Source organism: Electrophorus electricus, chromosome 6, assembly GCF_013358815.1.
Source record: "Electrophorus electricus isolate fEleEle1 chromosome 6, fEleEle1.pri, whole genome shotgun sequence".
Lineage (NCBI taxonomy): Eukaryota > Metazoa > Chordata > Actinopteri > Gymnotiformes > Gymnotidae > Electrophorus > Electrophorus electricus.
The window spans coordinates 2,291,872-2,314,736 of NC_049540.1; the positions used below are offsets into that span (position 1 = coordinate 2,291,872).

Here is a 22,865-nt window from a genome sequence, read left to right on the forward strand (position 1 = left end):
AGGATTCTTATTCTAATTTTGTTTCTGTAAAGCACTTTGAATTGCCAATTCCTTTGAAAATTACAAATAACCTTGCCTTGCCAAAGTAGAGGCGACTGTAATACCCACCTTAGTGTCTTAAAATTGGCAAATTTATTATATACACAAATAAACAATTTATATTTCATCTAAAAAAGTAAATGTTTTACAGACCACTTCATGGACTGAATGTAGTAGATTCAATAGTGTGTCATAGTGTGACATAGTGTGATACTAAAACATTTAGCTGGTTTCACTACTATAAAAATGTGCATGCACATGGTCTAAAGTATGCATAGTAGTGTTGAAGTCTCTAAATGTGCAACCTTTCTACCCATATGTGGTATTTATACACACGGCCCTTACTGATCACAGTTCAGCTACTGACGGTATACTCTCTCCCTTCAGGTGCATTTACCTGGGCTACACTTCCTCCTGGATTAGGTGAAGTGTTAATACACACACACACACACACACACACACACACACACACACACATATATATATATATATATATATATATATATATATATATATATATATATATGCACAATATAAACAGAATCATATACACAATCATGCTTAGGTTACTATGCATTTCTCTGTACTAGCTAATTTACATGTGTTGTATGTTTACAGAGTGGATGTACAGCTAAAGGAATTCATGTGCTACTCGAGTGTGAAGTAAGTCGTGTTATTATTACATTTAGCGGGTACAAAGTGGCTCCCTCTCATGCTTGCATCATCTGGGATCTTGGCTCCCATGGCTACAAGTGCTATGTGCTCTATGGTTTTTTTTCTTCAATTTCTGTCTTGGGCATTGTCACATCATGTGTATCCCTGCCCTCGATTTCATGTTTCGTGTTTCATGTTGATTTGTAATCGTCTTGTGCAGTGCTCAAAGTGGGCTGGTACTGATTTTTATGCAATACTGACACTTCAGCATTTTCCAGTACTATATGTTAAGCTAATGTTAGTGCCACTCCAATCAGCAAGAGCCCGGTAATGCAAAATCAGCAAAAACACCTAAAGCTATTGCTACCGCAGACAGCTATGACCTTAACAATAGCGCCAGTAAAGATGAACGGCCTGATTGTTGGTCAAAGGGTCAAATAATGTATTGATGTTTGTTTTTCCTCAGGGAAGATGTACAGTACAAAAACATGGAATTGCTCTCTCCTCAGGGGTACAGACCATACACAGACACACACACACACACACACACACACACACACACACACACACACACACACACACACACACACAGACACTACGCAATCACTGCTAACTAATTACTGTTTATCTAGATATAATTTGGTCATTTGTAGTGATTTGGCAATCATATATATTGAATTACTGACCTCTATAGGTTTTCTTTCTCTAGTTCATTGGCTTTTATGTGTTTTAATAGGCTTTTGTACAAGCAGCCCAGTGTGCTAAATGGGTAAGTACTTGCGGAGTAATGTGTGAGTGTGTGTGTGTGTGTGTGTGTATGTGTGTGTGTGCATGTGTGTGTACATGTACTTACATATGTGTGTGTGTGTTTGTGTGTGCAACAGAAGGAAAGATGTCATCACAGTGACCCCATGGCTTGCTCCGGTGGTGTGGGAGGAAACATTTGACACAACTCTGATTGATGCCATCTACAAAACGCAGAACATTACCGTGGCAACCACTGTCTTTGCTCCCGGGAAGTATGTATCTACTACAGGCTGATGGTCTTTTACTGTGTGCAGTAATGTGTAATTAACTTTAATATTGCATTGATTAATGTTTTTGGAAAAACATTTCAGAGCAGCATGAAAAAATAAGATACTTTCTGGCAAATAATAGAAACTAATGCTACTCTAATATAACAAACAGGCACAAAACCTAATTAACAACTCCTTCCCCCAATTCCTCAGATACGTATGGTTCCTTAAGGACTTTCTGGAGTCAGCAGAGAGGCACTACATGCAGGGTTACCATGTGCATTATTACATCTTTACGGACCAGCCAGAGGCAGTTCCTATGGTAACACTGGGTGCCAACCGTAGTTTGACTACATTGAAAATTCCAAGCTCAAACCACTGGCAGGAGATCACATTACACAGGATGGAGAAGCTCCAAAAACTCATTAAGACCCAACTGACCAATGAGGTCGACTACATGTTCAGCCTCAATGTGGATACCAAATTCTCTGGTCACTGGGGGGCGGAGACTCTGGGTGATATTGTTGCTGTGATACACCCTGGTTATTACAGTAGACCATACAATGAGTTCCCATATGAGAGGAGGCCTGAGTCACAGGCCTACATTCCTCAGGGGATGGGAGATTATTACTATGGTGGTGCGGTGTTTGGTGGTCGAGTGGAAGAGGTGCACAGACTCGTTAAAACTTGCCTCATGCAGCTGGAGTTGGACAAGGCCAATTCTATTGAAGCAGCGTGGCATGAGGAGTCTCATCTGAACAAGTACTTCCTGTACAACAAACCCACCAAGATCCTGTCACCTGAGTACCAGTGGCAGGAATTGAAATTCAAAATCAATGATATAAAAATCATTCGTGTTTCACAAGTCACTCCAAACCTCACTGAGATGAACCCCGACTTCTTATCCGACTCCATGTGAGCATCGACTTCTTAGCACACACTAACCCACACACACACACACACACATACACACACACACACATATATGTAAGTACATGTACACACACATGCACACACACACACACACACACACACACACACACACACACACACACACACATGCACATTTTCCCCCTAATGTTTACCTACTGCAAATGACCCCTTAAAACTTAGGGTTGATGTTTTTGTGCTTTGTTATGTAGTTGAGTTTACTTATTTTTTTATTTAACCTGCATTTTATGTAGTTAATAGTGAGCCCCATGCAACCCTCATACTTTTGTCATAAAGTCAGTTTGTACTATTGTCCTCCATTTGAACAGCGATTTAGGCATCATTCATGAGAACTGTGAATTACAATATTTAACAGCCCAAAAATGACGTATGATTATAAGTTCTCTGTACAATTGCTCCACAAGAGTCATTCATCTAAAGGTGAAAAGACCCTTTTTTTAACTTTCAGAGATCTGTAAACAAAAACATGATAACTTTAGCATCAGTAGTACAATTGCTAAAGCCAAGGAATGAGAAACAAAAAGTAGCTCATTTTACTTGAGCTGTCATTTATGGTCCATACTGCAACATAAGTAAAGAAGAAACAGTATAAAGAAATACTGGGACTGTGGACGCGCACTGTCAATGAACGGGCACACCATGGAGCTGGAGCCATCCAGGGCAGCTGGTGAACTGGGACATGGCTGCAGGAGAGGTACATTAGAGGGCTGTATAGGTCACTGGGATTGCTGTCCTTTAAGGGAAAGTAATATGCCATCCGCCACTGGCCAGAGAAAGAGAGCGCAGGGAGCTCGGCTAGGTTTCCCAGGTTACCATTGCCGTGCACGTCGACGCAGCTTGTAATTTTAAATTGTAAAGTTTAAAAGGAATGTTGTTAATGTATTTATCTGTTGTGTCAATGTTGTGTATTTGTTTTAGGTAGCTTTACGGTCTCCTTTGAGACAATGAGTGGGGGCTCTGTAATGATGAGGATGCACGCAGTACAAGTGGTGAAATCAGAGGAGTCAGAGGAGTTGAAATATTTGGGGTCAACAGCGAGTGTGGAAGAGAGGTGTAGAGAATGCAGGTATTGTGGAGTGAGTGTTTTTGTTGAGGTAGAACAATTATTTGTATTTGTGGTTGAATAAAAGGGGAAGAAGCATAATCTAAAAAATAGTGAAGTTGGATAGGGGGTTGTTAGGTTTTGTCAAAATTACACATAATTACACATAAAAATATTGCATTCATAAAAAGAGAACTGTTGCTGTTTACAATAAACGAATTTTATTCCACCCAGTTCTGTACTTCTTGTTTTCTGTGGGGATAGGCTTTGTTAATCAGACCTATTATAAGTGTGTTGATAGTTTACTGTAATGTATGTGTGGAACTATGTTAATATGCATTGCTGAATGAATAAGTCAAGAACATCAAAATACATGTGTAACGCGGAGTGAACACGAGGCAGATGCTGACAAGAGTGAGATTTATTAAGGGCAGATCCAGAATCATAGTCATAGTGGATGCTAGAACTCTGGAATGAGAATAAGGAGATTTAAAGGTTCTATTTATGGCTGTCTTGTGTGTTGTAATGTTTTTTTTCTTCTTTTTCCCTGTTTGGTGTTGTAGCGGTGGTATTTTATTTTCCTTAATTTTTAAGGGAAGTTAGTGGTCGGTTGGCTTTAGTTCATTTTTGCTTGTTGTGCTGGCGTAAGCACACCCAGAAGAAATATTATTTGGTTTGGTTTATATTGTGATTATGTTTTTTGATGCATTACACAGATAAAACAAAATGTGATTGAAGCGAGTCCATGATTTTTGTTTTATGTTGTGCCATTTTTGATTCTAGACTAGTGAGTACTTGAGAGGTGTGTGCAATCATACAGTCAGTTTGTACAGCTGTGCCATTTAGGATTCAGCATATGCCTGTAACTCAGCAGGAATGTCACGCTGTGCAGATCACAATGAATCAGCATTGCTGTCTTGAGGATGTCAACATGTACATTTATGTGCAAGATCCTCTGAGTTGACAGATTAAAGGCATCTAGACATGTTTTCCTCATCTATTTGGACTTTTTCTCTCAGCTAATGTTACATTAATGATCAAAAACGTTTTTGTCATTGTTGAGTATATTAAAAAGAAGACATACTTCCAAAGGAAAGGCATGCTGTCACATGCACTACAGGGTGATGCCAACTTGATAGCTATCAGGTTGTTCATTTTGATTCATTTGAAAAAAGATTCTGAACAAACAAAATTACATTGAAGTAATTGGAGTAAAGGACCAATATTATCCAGTGTTGATATGTTGCCACGTCACGTTGAAACAACATGGATGTTTGATGCTGTAATTAACGTCTACTCTAAGGACAGAGCTGAAACTTAACGCTAACCCCTGGCCATGAATTGAAAGCTATGAAGGGTCTGGATCACTTGTAAATTTTGCTCATGCTGAGAGAAAATCCTGATATACTTGGACTGTAATAAATCTCTTCCGCCACTCTTCCTCTCGTCAGCAGATCTCTCACAATCTGTTCTTAGTAGGTTCTTGCATACGGCCCAATATAAAATGAATAGGCTCATCATTTTTTTTCCAAATGTTGCTATATCTTAATGACAGTATATCTTATTCTCATCATCTCCTTGTAGATTTATATATTAGTTTAATATTGGCATATATCGGTAAGTTGGTCTAATGTGCATTGGTGGTTATATAATACTTCAACAGCTGATGTAATATTTTCATCTTAGCTTTGCGTTTATGTATAAGATAAAAAAAATCAACCCTTTAGTGTAAAATCTCAAGAAATGGAATGTGCCATATCAATCTCTTTCAGTAACTTATTTATTTTTGCTGTTATTCTGTTCAGCTCTTACAGTGAATTCAGGAACCTCAAGGCATTAAAATTTCATGACTCGTCTGTTTATAACATCAGTATCACTTAAATGGGGTTACAACACCTTTCTCTTACTGTACAGTTATTTATTTTTAATAAATTTACTTTATACAGCATTGATAAGCCATTATTAGATGACATGTAATCCATTTTTTAATGCTTAAAACCTGGTTGTAATTAATTTATATGCTAAATATATATCCACATCTACATGGCTCTTCTGAACTTTTCACTTGCTTTTTTTTGCAGTCTCTGGTCCATCTTCTTGCCTTAGCTGCCTAGTAACTTCAAAACAGTATTGCTGCATGTAGGGCTGGGTATCCACATTAAAGCTTCACCAGTTCTTTAGTCTCAACACCCGACTAAAGTAAAGGGGAATATGTCTCAAAGGTCGGGCTGCCGATGTTACGCTCTCATTGATGTGCAAGCTGATCTGCTTTGTCTGAGGCTTTGTCTGCTTTGTGTTTTTTCCATCAAGCGTGTCACTTTACATGAAGTTGCAGGTGTGGCGGATTGGGAGCAATACAAAGAGCAAGCTTGTGCCAATGGAAGAAAGGGCGTGTGTTCAATAGCACATGGATATAAGGTGTAAATACCTTGATCAACAGACTTTTGTTCTCTTTCTGAATAATACACTGAGACTGATCTAATTAATAATAGCAATTAATAATAACTGATTAATAATTGAGGCATAGTAAATCATATGTAGTCTAAATAGGTAAAACCCCTACAAAGGCTTTTTTATTCTCACTCACCCAGTCTGTTTATTTCTCTCAGAGGAACAGTATGGAAGCACGCTGAATTATAAATCTCTTAGATCCGAATCTTAGCGATGCATAATTCAGAGTGCTTCCATACTGTTCCTCTGATAATAATTTTAGAAGCAAAAAAGATTTACATTTGAAAAACGTAAAAAAAGAAATAGTGCTTAATACTGTTATTGCAGATGTCTAGCGCGAACTACAATGAAATAGGGAGAGGCAGCTGTGGCGTTTTCTCTGGGATGTGGGTTTATGGAGATTCAGATTCAGGGGTCAACAAGGCTAAAACATAAAACAAAACAACACTTACTAGAGACAGAGAGAGAGAGAGAGAGAGAGAATTCCTGACCAGCGTTAAGCAGTAGAAACTTCCTATAAATCATGTATTTATAATGCATTATAAGTGCTTTTATGTGTTATATGGCATACATTATAATTTATAATGCCTGCCACAAGCCTCTATAATACTCATATGTAGTTATAGCTATATGCACACCTTATAAAGCAAGAGTATATGACTTCATAAAGTCAAGTTTTATGAAGCCTTTGTTCAGAAGCTCAATATCAGGGTCTTACAAAACTTTGTTTTCTCAAATTGCCCTTGACCAATTCATTATAGAAGTATGTAACGCATGTATATGACACATAATTTAACATTATACCAGGTCATTACACATTTAAGTTAAATGTGTTTACTTTATAAGTGCACTTTACAGGCTTAAAGTGAGACCATCACATCTAAGATGATTAACAAACAAGACATACAATGTGTATTCAATAATGCTGACAAACATCTTTGAAATACCAAAAAAAAAACAAAAAAAACCCCCCAAATATTTAACTAATGTTACAAATGTATGTGGTTATGCTTTACTTTCAGTTAAATGTTTTTATTTGCACACAAAAAGTAGCTTGCTGTCTCTTATCAGTATATATTTGAATGAAATGTGTGTGTTTACAGAAAGCTGTGTCAAAGATTTTTTATTTACAATATACTGGTAGCTAGCTATCTCACTCAACAGTCTTAGCTACCGGTACTGCATGTTGGTTACAGTGAGTCTTGAGAATTACACAGATGGAATGAGAAAGAAACACCAACTGGCTTAAACACTCAGTTAAACATTCAATGGCAAAAATGATCAACTAGTTTAGGTTACAGAGCAAAGTCTTCTGGAGATTTAATCATTCAGATTTCACAGATCACAAACTGCATTTTTTTTTCTGTCACTGTAAATAAAAGAATTACATGAAAATGGCAAGATCCCAACACGTGGAATATCATCACATGCTAAAATAACCAACCATCATCAACAACACCAATAATAAACTTGATCTGCATTTCTTGAAAGAAACACATAGTGCTTGAAAACAGTTGAAAGTGTGCGTCTGTACGCATGTGTGTGTGTGTGTGTGTGTGTGTGTGTGTGTGTGTGTGTGTGTGTGCTTGCAATGTTGTTACTGGGTGGTTACCAAGTGGTTGCTACGGTCTTACTAGGTGGTCATGTTGTTCCTAAATACCTCCATATGCTGGCATAATTATTTTTATTTCATTCAGAATTATATTTTAGAATTATTTGTAAAAATGCAGACTTGAAAATTAGTTGAAGAGAATAGCTGGCTCTGTTTTTTATTGCAGGTCAATATTAACAAATATTATTTAGGCTCTGGAGAATGTCTGACAATCACACAAAGATCTTACAGTTTTAGAGTTTTCAGGAATGATTACGTAATTGCCCCACCTTCTTTTACATACCAGTGTTTGAAATCTCCACCATTACATCCAAACCACATTGTCACGTTATGGCCCCGCCCCCTCCTCAAACATCTTGGTGTGTGTGTGCGTGTGTATTAGTCCGTGTTGCCACGCCCTTTCGTGTCGTCCACCTGTTCTGTATTGTGTGTAATCTTCTTGTGTGTATATATATTTCTTGTGTTGTAGTACGTGTTGTTGGTGTTTGAAAGGTGTTTAGTGAGGTGTGCGGTGTTAGATGTGTCGTCTGTGTGTTCAATAAAAACATGTTTGAACATGCCCCTTCTCGGCATCTTGTTAGCCTCAAATCGTCACACACACACAAACTAAGATCCACCATTATGCAAGTTGAAGCTTGACACAATTATATCCCACTGGAAGATTTTCCTTTTTTTAAACAAAGATGATCTCAACTCACACCACCCTGTCTGCTCCATGTTCTTATAGCACAAATGTAATGGAAAAATTACAATGCATTTGTGCTACGAGAACATGGAGCAGACAGTTTCTCTTTCTCCAAACTCTGTGTGTGTTGCTAGAACATCACAACAACTATACCTAGTATAATCTGCTAATTTGGTTTCTGACAAAAATGCTCTGTTGCAGGTCAGATAATCCGGCCCGCTGGACAAGACCGAGAGTAGTATAAAGACGCGCAGAGGAAAAGGGGAACCTGTCAAAAATGACACCTCAGGCTGAGACAAATAATAAATAAGATTTGCTTTTGCTGTGCCCATTGGTGTCTGACTCATCTTTATTATAGGATTGGAGATTTTCAACATAATAACAAAACTTGATAGCCACAGAACTGTCAGTGAGACTCTGCACCTAAAGACGCACAATGGGCCCACAATGTTCCATTTTCTAGGCTTTACCTTGGGGTTTCTTATTCAATTCCCAATATACATTTACTATATCACTAGAGAGATCTGCAGACCCCTGCAAGACGGTTTCACTCTGACGGTCATGATGGTTTGGGATAATATTCAATCTGCCACTTCTCTTGTTGCATCCTCCTGGGGCAAAGAATAAATATGCGATTAATACAGAACTGCCACCTGTTTCTACTGTCATTGGTAGGAGTGCTGCTGGTTGGGTATGTAAATACTTTTTACTGACACTACTGGATTGATGACAACTATATCAATCAATAGAAATGATGGAATGATGGCTATTCTGATACATTCAATAATCCAATTGAATGCAGATTCAGGATGCATACATTGTAAATGCTTCTGTTTCCACTGGAGATCAAAATAAACATTTTATTGTTAAATTATTTGTAATCACTGTAGAGGCCCTGTGTCACGATTAGTCCCTCCCAGCTTCCATGTTCCATGTTTTCTCTGTCTTGTGTATTTTAGTTCCATGCCATAGTTTCGTTTTCTCTGCCCCTCGTTTGATTGCTTACATCTGTCCATCGTTTCTACCTTGTTAAGTTCATGTATTTAAACCCTGTCTGATTCCCTGTTTGTTTGCTGTTCACTGCATGCGTTTGTGTGGAATATATTGAATGGTTGGATGTATGTATGCCCGTCTTTGTTTCGAAGTCTCTGTATCTGTTAGCCTGTTTGATTCTAGATGTTTTGTTTTTCCTTACCACCGTATGTTACTTCTTAGTTTCTGTTATATCATGCTTTCCTTATTTGCCTTTGTGCGCTTTGGTTTATTTCTAGCCTTCATTTATCCTAGCCCTAGGTTTAGTTATCATGTCTTCTTAGACTCTCCGTATTGGTAATATGACCCTGGGCTAACGAAGGCAGGGTAGAAAAGGAAGTAAATGCCCTACCACAACCCCCACAGAAAGACCTTCATTCATCCTGGCCTCACTCCACACTCTCAAAACAGGGGATGTGGTCACTGGACGATTTTGGGGGGGCCCTGAGTATGGTCCAGGGCCAGACTCTCCGGAATCCAGCCGGACTACGAGGATCGGTACTTGGAAGTGGGCTCTGCTGGGTCTTTATGACCCCTACATGGACTATTATGAGGGCTATGATGATTGTGGAGAGATAGGGGAATAGAGCAAGGTCAGTCTTCGGTCGGACTTGGGGTCCGATTATGTGGAGGATCTTTCGAGGGAGGTGGAGGAGGTCCTCTATGGGGATTGTCTCACTGACAGTGACATTCAGTCTGTCGTCTCCGGTAACAACGAGACTCCAGCACCTATGATACTGCCCAAGGCTCCTTCCAGGAGGTATCACCTAGGTGCAAGCAAGCCAGCCCATGTGAAACACCTCGAGGTGACCTAGTTTGAGGAGGAAACTCCCTTAACTAGGGCACACAGCCCCGCAACTTGTGCACCATACCAAAGCCTCATACAGTCAGGAAGGAGGCAACACCAGTGTCCACCCCAGAGACAAGCAAGGTGGCTGGTGTGCCTCCTGAGGCAGGACAGCAAAGGTTGTGCCCCCCAAATCCGCGAGGGGTGATTCCAGACTGACAGATTGGACTGCAGCCCAGCCAACAACTGGGAAACAGCCTGAGGCTCTTGCCATCTTACCTGGACTCGTTAATCTGTTGAATAATGTTGTACCCATCCCAGTCACTGTGTCTGTGCCACATTGTTTGTACCAGTCCTTTTGTCCCTTTTGGTGTCTGTGCCTATGCCCGTTAGTGTGTCTGTCCCTGTGTCTGTTGTAGTCTTGTTCCGGTCCCTGTCCTTCCCCCCTCTGTCTTGCTCATGCTGGCCCGTGTCGGGTCATTCGGTCCTCTGGCCTCGCGATTTGGAGTTGGTCTTATCGAGCTGCAGCCCGATAAGATGGCTCGCCGGGAGTCGAGCCGTTGGGGAGGGCCTCTGTCATGGTATGGCCCCTCGCCCTGAATGTCTCATGTGTGTTCATCAGTGTGACTATGCCCTAAATGTGTCTCACACCTGCCCTTCTTTGTGTCATTAGTATACGTGTATAAATGTCTATCGTTTGTGTGTCTGTGGGGTTGGTGTTTGAACAAAATAGCCTGCATGCTACATTGTGTGTGTTATATGTGAAAGTAAAATGTGTTCTTGTTTATGCAACTCATCCCCGCATCCTGCTTAACCTCCATGTCACAGTTATAACAAATTTTGTCTTTTATAAATTGAGTGACTTCTCATGAGGTCCATTTTTTTTACAGGATCAGATAAAAAAAAATGAACAAAACAACACTGCATACTTTGTTACCAAAAATGAAAAAAAACAATAGTTTTCCATTTGAATAACGTAAAACAAATGTACTTGTACCATTTTACAATTATACATGCTGCATTAGAGAGGAAGGATAAGTTATGGAAAACCAGAAGTGATGTAAGTTAAGTCTATATATATTTGAAAGTCATAACCTTTGTTACATATATAAAGTGATATGACTAAAATGCATTCTGCCAGTGCTTGTTTAATGCTAACACCACAACTTGTTAATATCAACTAATTAAATTAGCTAGCTATCTTATTACTAGCTAACTACATTAGTTAGAAGGCTAATGCTCACTTGCTTGGGAACAACAAAAAAATATAATGTGCATTTCAACACTCTCACACTGTCAACTTGAGCTTTTGAAGTTGTTGGCAACATTTCCAAAGAACCAAAGTGCTAATTTTGCTGTTAATTTGCTAGTGAGTTTTTTCATCAGGGTTGTAGATTTAGACCACAGATTTAGTAGATAACATGGCAGCTGAAGTAGTTAGCTAGCAAAAGTAGCCGAAGTTGACCGCTAAACTGCTAGTGTGATAAGGGTATTAAGGCTAATTTCTGCAGTCCTGCAGAAGTTGTAATAACATTATTTTTTTTGTTTCTGCCTTTAAAAATGTCTTTGGGCAGCTGGTGGTGATTTTTGCATCTTTTTGGTGGTTCTCCCCAATAAAATGTGAAAGGGTACACTACTACAAGCAAGTTAATCTTCTCTTTTAATTAAAATAAGTATGATTTGTGATCAGCAGCCAGTATGGTAATTTTTGTTGTTGTTGAATAAGCGTCAGAACGTGCAGGGAGGGGATGGATCAACACTGGTTCAAAAATAGCCAATAAATGTTAATTAATTATTAATTACATGCACTTGTAAAACATTATTATTCCTCATACCTTTTTTCTTAACTTTTATCTATTACTTTTGAACTTGCACACTATCCTAGAGAGACTGTCCTCTGCCTATCCAAGTTTCAGATCAACAATAGATCCTTTGTGGCATAGCACGGCCCCCTCTCCTAGACTCCTCCCCGCTTGTGTGTGTGTTTGTCCATTGTCACACCCCTGATGTATTGATTGTCCATGTTACACCTATTTGTAGTTATGTTCCTTGTTTAACATGTGTACTTAAATCCCTATTGTTCTGTTGTCTGGTATTGATGTATAACCCAGTCTGTATTTTGTATCATATGTGAACACACATACCGCTTAATGTATACGCTCATTGTCTTGTTAATGTTTGGTGAGTCAGATGTTATTCTTCATGTTGATTACTTTCAGTTTGTGTTTATTATGTTAAATAAAGACCAGTTTAGTTGTGGAGACTTGTCTTGGCATCCCACTCTCACGACACGATCATTACACTTTGCTGTTGAAGATGTTAACTAAGTCTTTCAACTTAAGTGGAATGTGGTTTCATAGCAAAAACAAAGTGGATTTTCTGGCTTCACAAATCAAGTGTCTCTTAACATGCATGGTGTGATCTAAACATCTAAATATAAAACTGTGTCCTACTTAAACAACTACAGCTCCAAAAAATGGTTGGCAATGTACATGGGTTTGTCATACATTAGCTAAAAGACTAATCTAACCTGTGGTTTGTTCCTCTTTAGATGCTGTCATTAGTACATATAAAACCATGCACAAAGGTCATGAAGGCCATGGCAAAATACCTCAAGTGTACACCGGTAATGAATGGGTCATTGCATCCAAAAGAAATTAAGATATGTTGAACATCCTGACTGTGCCATTTCATCACATTCAATATGACTTAAATGTATGGCATGGCAAGATAAACATGAACAGTAATGCATTGAAAACATCCAATATGTAAATGATTTAATTCCAATCTAGCATAAAAAATAATGTAATGCCTAATTGTGTAAAGGTCTAGAATGAAAAGGAAACAGTGTATTCAGTGTTTAAAAAGACATAACGCTTTTCGACAATGAGTCACTTTTAAAAACTGAAAAAAAATTCAATGGTGGTAAATTGTTGATGCAATTACAATTGAACATTGAAATCCTTATTCAATGTTTCAATGTTATCAAAGTTGATTCAGTTTTCAAAATCAAAATTCAACAGTGCATAAAGATCAAAACGCCTGCTTTATTGTTGAGAAGCCAGACATTGAAAAAATGTTGCTTTTTCAATGTTAATTCACTTTTCAAAATTGAAACAAAGTTCAACAGTGATTCAACCTTGGTCCATGACATTTAGTCAACAGTGAATAAACATTGAAATGCTAACAAGGAAGAAGATATAAAATCAGAAAACACTGTACTGCTGACACATTCTATGCCAAATAATTTGCCCTGTCATGTCATGGCTTTCAATTCTATAATCCTGAAACAAAAATGTCATTTAAAGTAATACATCAATGCAAAATCTCATTAAGCAGGGCAAAAATAATATCAGTAGTGTGCAATAGAGGAAAGTAAAATTTTCAATAATGGTTTGCAAGAAATAAACTATAGCCTTTGTTTGAATATTTTGAACAACTGATGAGATTTAATTCCTGCTTGCTGCTAATTTGTGACTACAATATCATAACTGTAGCTAGCTAGATAGCTAACTAGCTAACGTAATGTTAGTTTTGAAAGCCTTGTTGAAAGTTTAGCTAATGTTAGATATCATGGACACCAATTACCCTATTAAGAATGAAAATAAATGGCTTTTTAACCTAGGAAGAGGTTAGCTAGATATAGAGTAGTCAGTGAGGCCCCCATTTCCATTCATGCTTACCAAGTTAATTTTATCTAGCTATGTTAGCTATCTACCTATATTGGCCAAGGTGGCACAGTGCTTATGTTCACAAATAAAAACGTTTTGTGCTAAGATAAATATTAATTGATTCACATGCTTGTGAATCAATTCTTGAGTAGCTAACACCCATCGAAGTCAAGAGAATTTATGTAAATGCTGACAAGTCATTTTCAGTGTGTCATATGTAACTGTGTGACTAGTATTAGTCCAAAGGTTACTAGAGAAAACAGTGGAGTCTTCTTCTGAACTGATACCAAAATCTAATTAGCTAGTGATTTAATCCACAATGTTTTAAAGTTTAACATTTAAATCAACCCATATTTTTTTTACATAAAGCCTATAGCATTAAGGGTACATCTCTGCTATCATTAGCAAAGTTTGTAGCTACCTGGAGAGTTAAATTATATTGACGACTTGAAGAGGCCAAATGAAAACCATCAGGGAATCAGACATAATGTTGGCATTATTTCAAGTATATTTTTATGATTAAAAGTATTAAAATGAATTTGCAACACTTAGCTAAATATGTGGCTGCTACAGACCATCCCTTTGCTGATTATTGCTAGTTTGCCATTTCTACTGTGCCGATACAAATGTAAATTAATGTGTGTGAGGAATATTGAGTCATTTTTATGCCAAAAACTAAATGGCACAAAAACCCAGGGTGAAAAATGATAACATGCACATCTTAATATCTTTAAACATCTTTAAACAATCTTTAAACCCCCACATCTTTAAACCTCGCTAACGCATCTTTCTACTTTCCTCATCTGCCAACTTCTGCAAAAAGCTTTTAGTAGTCTACTAATGAACCATTAAGATTCAGTAACAAAAACACTTGAGTCTGCTCACAACTTGCAACCCCCCCCCCCAAAAAAAAAACCCCACAGCTGAAGGAAATATACTTGCCCCGTGCAGACAACAATCAAGTAAACAAATGAAAAACATTTTTGAATGATAAATGCTGAGAAATGGAGTATAGAGGACAAAAAGTGAGAAATCAATCAGTAAATAAATAAACAAATAAAACTATGCCTCAATGAATTAATAAATAAATGTAACATAAATACTAGCTAATGAAATGTAAATGAATAGAAACTCAGAGCCTCTGAATTAGACGCTCTCATTCAGAGTGACCTACAAAAGTACTCTGCCATTTCCTCATAGAATACATCCTAGCCAGAACTAGAATAGTTTTATTCTCATTGGTACTTGAACTTTTTGTGGGAAAACTGCCAGAACTCCTCAGAGCTGAACTTGTTTTAGATTAAACCACATGGGGAAAACACAGTGAGCATTACTGAGTTGTTCAGAGATTTTATTTTTGTTCCCATGAGAGTAGGCCAAAGCTCATCCCCAATCCCACTGACACAATGGAGATTTTCTCATTGTATCCCTGTACACATGGTGTCGCTTGCTGTGACTTGCTGTGCTCATAACTTTTCTGGGGTATAGCAGGATTTTTTGTTTCTCCAGATAAAGGACCACATTCCATCATTTATCAGTTCCCCAAGCACATCTTCAGTCTGCAAGACCACATCCTCATTCCACAAGTTCTTTATGTCTAAAGCTCATCTGAGTAAGGCAGAACTCACCTTGTAGTTTTCTTAGTGCTGCCCATATTCCCATGGCATTCTTAATTTGTAGTCCATCTCACAGTGTTCAACCTTATTGTATTTATGTACATAATGCTGTTAATGATTACAGCTACTGACAGTATCCTTTCTCACATCAGGTGCATTTACCTGGGATCCTGATTCATGTGAATTGTTAACATACACACAAAAACATTCCCATTTTAATATGTACTAGCACTAATTTACATGTTTTCTATTTCATAGGGTGGTTGGAGAGCGAGAAGAACTCAAATATTACTTGAGTGTGAAGTAAGTACTGTTACATTTACACAATAACCATTGTAAGGAAAATGTTCTATTTTCCTTAATAATCTTCCTCCGTTCTCCCTCTGGTTCCTTGAGTATCTGTGGCAGGACTTAATATCTAAAATCGAAGACATAAAAATCATCTGTTTCTCTCGAGTCATCAAGAACTATGCTGAGGTGCACCCCAACCCACGATCAGACCCTGTGTGGACTGTAATGTTTTACTTGTTTTCACAATACCACACAAACATGCTCACAAACATGTACATATTTTTACTGGATCTTCTTATTATAAATAATCCCTTAAATATGGGGTTGAATTATCCTTCCTTTTCTTATTTTTACTGTATTTTTGCAAATGTAATAAATATTGTTCATCACCAAATTGCTCCTGGATCATTGGGAGAAGTTGCAGAAGTTGGAGGATGTTTTGATACCATTCATTATGAATAGTAGTAGTGTTAGTAGTAGTGTTCTTAGGCAAAATGTTGAGCAATCAGAACTCAAAACAAGAAGTGACCTGTGAGGGTTTTTACTCATTTTGTGGATTTTGCCCTGGGGAACGTTTCATATGTGAATTTTTGGTGCAGTCACGGTTCCTGTACCTTTGAAAGCTGGTGCTTTCACTACCGAGCAATGGCAAGTCCTCTGCCCGACTATGTAAATAACTGGTCATTATGCCCCATTGTGTAAATTGTACTGGTAATAACAACTATGTTCTTTTTTCAAAGTCTTATAGATACACTTAATTCCAAATGTCCAGTATACTGGACACTGAATAATTCACAGTTCCCATACTTTTTTGCATTATGTCATTTAAAAGGCCGAGATGAATATGTGACAAAACATTGAACCTAAACATGCATTATTACAAAACATTGCTTGTCCAATCTCAGGAGTGAGCAGGTTAAGAAGTGTTACTGTATTTTCTTCTTTGTGTTTTCTGTCTCTGTTCTCCTCACTTTTTGCTGATGAGCAAATGGTGGCAGTGGGTAGAGCCAGACCCATGGCTTCACTGCTGCATGGAGATTGTTACGTCTCTGTGTATAGTACCTGTGTATATGCGTGCTTGTGCATGCAGGTGCTTGCGTGTTAACTGTGTTATCTGATCCTCTGTGGAGCTGGGTTTCCTTTTCACTGCCTACAAAATAAAGTTAATATAAAATCTGTACCGACTAAGTTCTTAATTTCTCTTCCAGATAGAAAAAAAAAAAGTGTCTCATAAATTGTCACATAATACTCGAGTGAAGGGTTACTGGCATTTACTTCATTGTACATTTGCTGTCAGTTGATCTATCCTGTTTTACTGCAAACAAAGTAAAACTAATATAAAACCTGTAAAAAAAATAGTGCTTCATAAATTTCTCAATGAGCCAAATGCTGGCAACCTGTCAGTCAAAGTATCTTTTCACCTGCTGTTGTGAAAGCTTGTGAAGGCTTGTCAACAACATGGTACATCAGTATGTCACATGATTTTTTTATAAAAAATGGCAAGTGGGATGGTAAGTGACAATTACTTCATTGTACATTTGTGAACACTTGGTGCATTTCTTTTCATTGCCTACAAACTAAAACCTGTACCACCCAAGCTTTTCTTTGATTTCTCTTCCTGACAAAAAAAAATGTACCTCATTAATTTATCCCATAATTCATGAGTGAAGGGTTACTGGAATCTACTTCATTGTACATTTGCTAGCAGTTGGTCTATCCTGTTTCCCTACCTAAAACTAATCTGTATCACCCAGGTTTTTCATGCACTGGACAGTCTTTCAGAGTAAAATACAACCTCTATCTAGTTACCAAATTGGAGCTTTATGGAATACTATAGCAAGACCATGCAGAGCTTTGCATGCAAGGCAGGAGGATTTGAACATTTGAGCTTCAATACAAACAAAAACCAAAACCAGGAATAGCAGCAGGCAAAATAGGAGTCACTGGAGTGAGCCTGGGGGCTGACTGAGCAGTCATCCACAGCATCCTGGCCAAAAGCGACACAGTAGTACGGCACTGCACAGCCACTGAGCGATAGGATCTGCATGTGGTGAAGGCAGTATGCACTGCAGATTGAAATGTGCAGATTTACTTCCCCTCTTCATCGGGAGACTTCTATCTGATATGTGGGAGATGGGGTTAGAGGCACTGGTTTGTCTTTTACACTACATTCAACCTGATGTGACGGGCAGAACACCACTTAAGGCAAGGATTAGTTTAAAAATGAATTATGTTCCAAAATATAATTCCAGGATAATTTCAGGCAATATGATCAAATAAATAACTGATAAATCCAACATAACCCGCTCCTGTAACTAAAACATACCTCTGACTAGCTTAGTCAACCAAACTGGGTCATCAGTCTATTCAGGCTGGTCTAATTATCTTTGTCATACTGAAAAGCTGGTCTTATCTGGATTTTTCAGCAGGGCCGTTTGTTTTATGATGTTATAACAGTTAGTTAACTATTAATAACATATTATTATTTAGTATTATATATGTGTGTCTTTGTGTGTGTATGTGCCTGTCTCCATAACCACACCCCTACATTGTTAATTGGACATGTTTACACTTGTCCTTAGTTATCGTTCTTGTTAGTATGTATATTCAAAGCCATGTTTAACTGTTGTGCTTTGTCGGTGTTTGGCCCAATATTGTACATACTTCTTTAGTCAATACGCACGCTTTGCTGCTCTCATGCTCCGCTTCAAGTTGACTCTAGCAGATCTTAGAGCATCTTTGTCCCCAGACTTGAATGCAGCATTACATGCCCTTAGAAGCATATGCACCTCTCTGGTGAGCCAGGGTTTTTGGTTGGCACGTGTGGTGATATTTTTGATAACGGCCACATCTTCCACACACTTGGATATGAATCCCATCACAGACTCGGCATACTCCCCTAAAAGGATGTGCTGATTGACATTGGCACCTCTTTGAACACATTCCAGTCAGTACATTCAAAACAGTCCTGTAGTGCTGAGACTGCTCCCTCTGGACCAGCCCTTATTTGCTTCCCAGCCGGCTTGCCTCTGGTTAACAGTGGCCTTTATGCTGGAACTACCATGACAGAGAGGTGGTCTGAGTTTCCAAGGTGGGGCGGGGGACTGCCCTGAATGCCTGCTTGATATTTGTGTAAGCCCGGCCTAGTGTGTTTTCTTCCTGGTCGCAAAGTCCACATTTTGGTAATAATGTGGCAGTACTGTCCTCAGGTTGGTCTGATTAAAGTCTCCAGCAATTATATAAACAAAGTTGGGGTTGGCATTTTGCATCGTGCTGACAGATTGGTACAGTATGGAAAGTGCGTCTCTTTTGTTGGCACTGGGGGGTATGTACACAGCTGTGATGTATTAGAACCACACATGGTGTTTACTGTCCTTGGCATCTAAACACGTTGTGAAATTCTGATTCATGTTTTGTTAAGTTTATTTCAAAAGAAATATCTTTTTTTTTTACCATTTTTGGAATGTAATACCACCCCAGGAATGTCCCCCTCAACTATTTTGGAATCAATGAATGCATATTTAAGAGGACAGATAATGTCCTACTCCTCCTTCATTAGGAAAACTAAAAGAAACACCTTGAGAAATTAACAGGTCATTTTCATTGGTTGTGTGACGTGGTGAGGAGGCAAAGCAGGATGTGGGGACGAGTCGCGTTACATGCAATGAACGTTTATTATAACACAAAACAAAGACGACTACGTGGCTAGTAGGCTAACTGGGTCACAACATGATACATTTGTTTCAAGACATAAACTACGACACAAACAAAAATACAAGCTGCCCCTCAACTCCCAAAAGCTCCACTGTAAGCGATTAGCTGCTTCGTTGTTAGTGCTGGTGTATTTGATTTGAAGAAATTACTGATGTAGTTATAGAAAAATGATCGACAAATTTATTCTTGAATGGATATAATTAAAAATTAATTTAGAAAAAGTTTCTTACATTGCTTTTATAGTTGTACAAGTTTTTCTTGCATAATGTTTGTCTGTTATGGATAATTAAAATTAACTGTTTCAAGATTGCCTATTATAGATTGAGCTGGTTGTTATTTTTGCACATACAAAGTACACTCTAATAAAAAGGATCTTTGTTTGAATTTTCCATTATGTAAGGACCAAAATACATGAAACCGTAATCGAGAATTGTCCGTTAGTTTGAAAAAAAAATCAAGATACTTTTTTTTTGCAATATTGCACGGCGTTACATAGTAGTGCTTCAAATAAGGTGTTACTGGGGTGTGTGTGTATGTGTCTGTGTGTGTGTGCGCGTGCGTGCGTGCGTGCGTGTATCTATGTGTGTGTGGCTGCACAGTGGCGCTTTTGGCCAGGATGCTTTCGATGGTGCTACTGTAGAACTTCACTAGCAGTAAATTAAAACATTCCTATTGTAATTGCTATTGTAAACGAGTCACTACCAGACTGCTGATTTCTTGGTGTACTGAGTGGTTTATGAGTAAACCTCAGAAAAATGAGAAAAATAATCTTCAAGTATCATGATATTGTGTGTTTGCCGTATCACCATTGCCTACTTCTGCTCAGCCTCCTTTGCTGGTCTTTTTGCATTTTTGAGAAAATTAATATTGTACTGGCTCAGGGAAGCACATGAGCATAGGCCGGTCACAAAAGCTCCTTTCATATGTTTCTGTCTTATGCATATACCCTGTCACATTCAAGCACAGCCACACCCACATGCTGTGGTCTCACACTGTATTTAAAATGCATTAGCAGCATCGGCCCTTGACTGAAATGTTGATGAAGCAGTTTTCCTTGCCTGGGGCAGATGTGCTCTCTGATACCACTGCCCTGTATACTGTATACTGTCACACCAAGTTCTTCTACTAAATACAAGAATGTGAACTCAATTCATATAGCAAGTCTATCTATCTATCTATCTATCTCTGTATCTATCTATCTATCTATCTATCTATCTATCTATCTATCTATCTATCTATCTATCTAATTTGCAGCAGGATTATAATTACGAGAAAAAAAATGTGTGTACATTCCCATGAGAACAGATTTTCCATTACTGCACTGAACTGATTAGAAAAGATGCCTACAGCAGTGTCACTATTACTGGCATCATCATCCTCATGAATTAGTACCACATATTCACTAAAAGATGAGTAATGATGATCACTGACTGTGTCACTGACTGTCAGTGTGTAGTCAACCAAAGGCAGTTTGTTCATTCAGTAGCTTTTGTAACGTGAGTGTTCTTAGCACCAAGCAGAAGAGCTTGGCACACTGCCAAGACTGTTACTGCTGTCACTGCAATGTATTATGCAGTAGTGTTCGTGCTTGTGTGAGAGAGATGTGGAGTTGCAAGACACAACTAGTCACGCACCTGAGAGAGTAGAGTTAATCGTTAATGACACAACCAGTCACGCACCCGAGAGAGTAGAGTTAATCGTTAATGACACAACCAGTCACTCACCCTAGAGAGTAGAATTAATCGTTAATGACACAACCAGTCACTCACCCTAGAGAGTAGAATTCATCTTTAATGACACAACCAGTCACGCACCTGAGAGAGTAGAATTCATCTTTAATGACAGAACCAGTCACTCACCCTAGAGAGTAGAGTTAATCGTTAATGACACAACCAGTCACGCACCCTAGAGAGTAGAATTCATCTTTAATGTTCCACAGCAGCTCTCACAAAATGGGGCAGATCTTGACATTGGAATCTCATAGCCTTCTCCAATGTCAACAATGTAATGACAGCTGACATGCATGCATGTTTCACTGCATTTTTGTCTGTTCACCCAAACGTTACAGAAGACTTTGACAATCATGGAGTCGGTGGGTACAGGTATTTGTCGGGACACCTTAGCTGCTCAGGGCAGCTGTTAGGTCAGCATCATCAGCGACTGGAAACCTTGAGTAACATGGAAGGAGAGCTTACAAGGCAAATACAACCACATACTGCTTTGGTACCCGTGGTAACGGAATTAACGCATCATTTGGCTACCCTATCTACCAGTGAGATAAGAACTCCCAGTGCTGTCTCGCTTCCTCCAGCCGCAGCAAGCAACTCTCCTTTTCGTCTGGCTCTACCCAAAAGATACAATGGGGATCCTGCGGGCTGTAAAGATTTTTGCTACAGTGTTTGTTGTATTTTGCCCATCAGCCCCCTATGCACAGATAGAGCCCATATTGTTCTCGTCGTTTTTTTACTAAGTGGCAGGGCTTCAGACTGGGCTAACAATGCATGGACTGAGGATGCAGACCTTAATAGAGATTAAGACCTTTTTACCAGGCAGTTTTGGGCCATTTGCATTTCTGAATGATGGAGGACAACCTCCATCTCAGCGCAGAAGAAAAGGAATACCGATACCATTTTGGGTTATGCATATATTGCGGAAAATCTGGGCATATTTTCTGTACTTGTACTGCCCGCACCCATAAAAAGTAAAAGGGAGAAGTCCCCTACATGTAATGTGGAGACATCACAATATAGAACAGTGAGTAGTCTGCCTTTCCTTACTACTCAAAAACTGTTAAAATAAAGATAAAGACTGAGCTACTCTATAAGAACTGCATTACCATTGTTCTAGAACTAAATGAGTCTGGAGCTGCTCATAGTTTTATCACATAACAACTGGTAAGGAATTTGAAGATCAACACCGTCTCTCTGTCACCTGTATTAAGAGTAAGCTCCCTGGATGGCAAACCCATAGGATCTGGTCTCATCACTCACCAAACTGTTCCTGTTACCTTGCGTGCCAGTGCACTGCACACAGGGTCTATTTGTTGATGATACATTTGTTTCAAGACATAAACTACGACACAAACAAAAATACAAGCTGCCCCTCAACTCCCAAAACCTCCACTGTAAGCGATTAGCTGCTTCGTTGTTAGTGCTGGTGTATTTGATTTGAAGAAATTACTGATGTAGTTATAGAAAAATGATCGACAAATTTATTCTTGAATGGATATAATTAAAAATTAATTTAGAAAAAGTTTCTTACATTGCTTTTATAGTTGTACAAGTTTTTCTTGCATAATGTTTGT

At 38.5% G+C, this 22,865-nt stretch overlaps 1 protein-coding gene across 1 annotated transcript; it reads left to right on the forward strand.

Annotated features, from left to right (window-relative positions):
- Positions 1-682: 682 nt before the first annotated feature.
- On the forward strand, positions 683-16,952 carry LOC113569272 (globoside alpha-1,3-N-acetylgalactosaminyltransferase 1-like). The gene is made up of 6 exons (XM_035526848.1): positions 683-702; positions 1,430-1,462; positions 1,578-1,712; positions 1,923-2,550; positions 15,989-16,069; positions 16,938-16,952. The coding sequence occupies exons 1-6, from the start codon at positions 683-685 to the stop codon at positions 16,950-16,952; spliced, it is 912 nt and encodes a 303-aa protein (XP_035382741.1).
- The last annotated feature ends 5,913 nt before the right edge of the window (positions 16,953-22,865 follow it).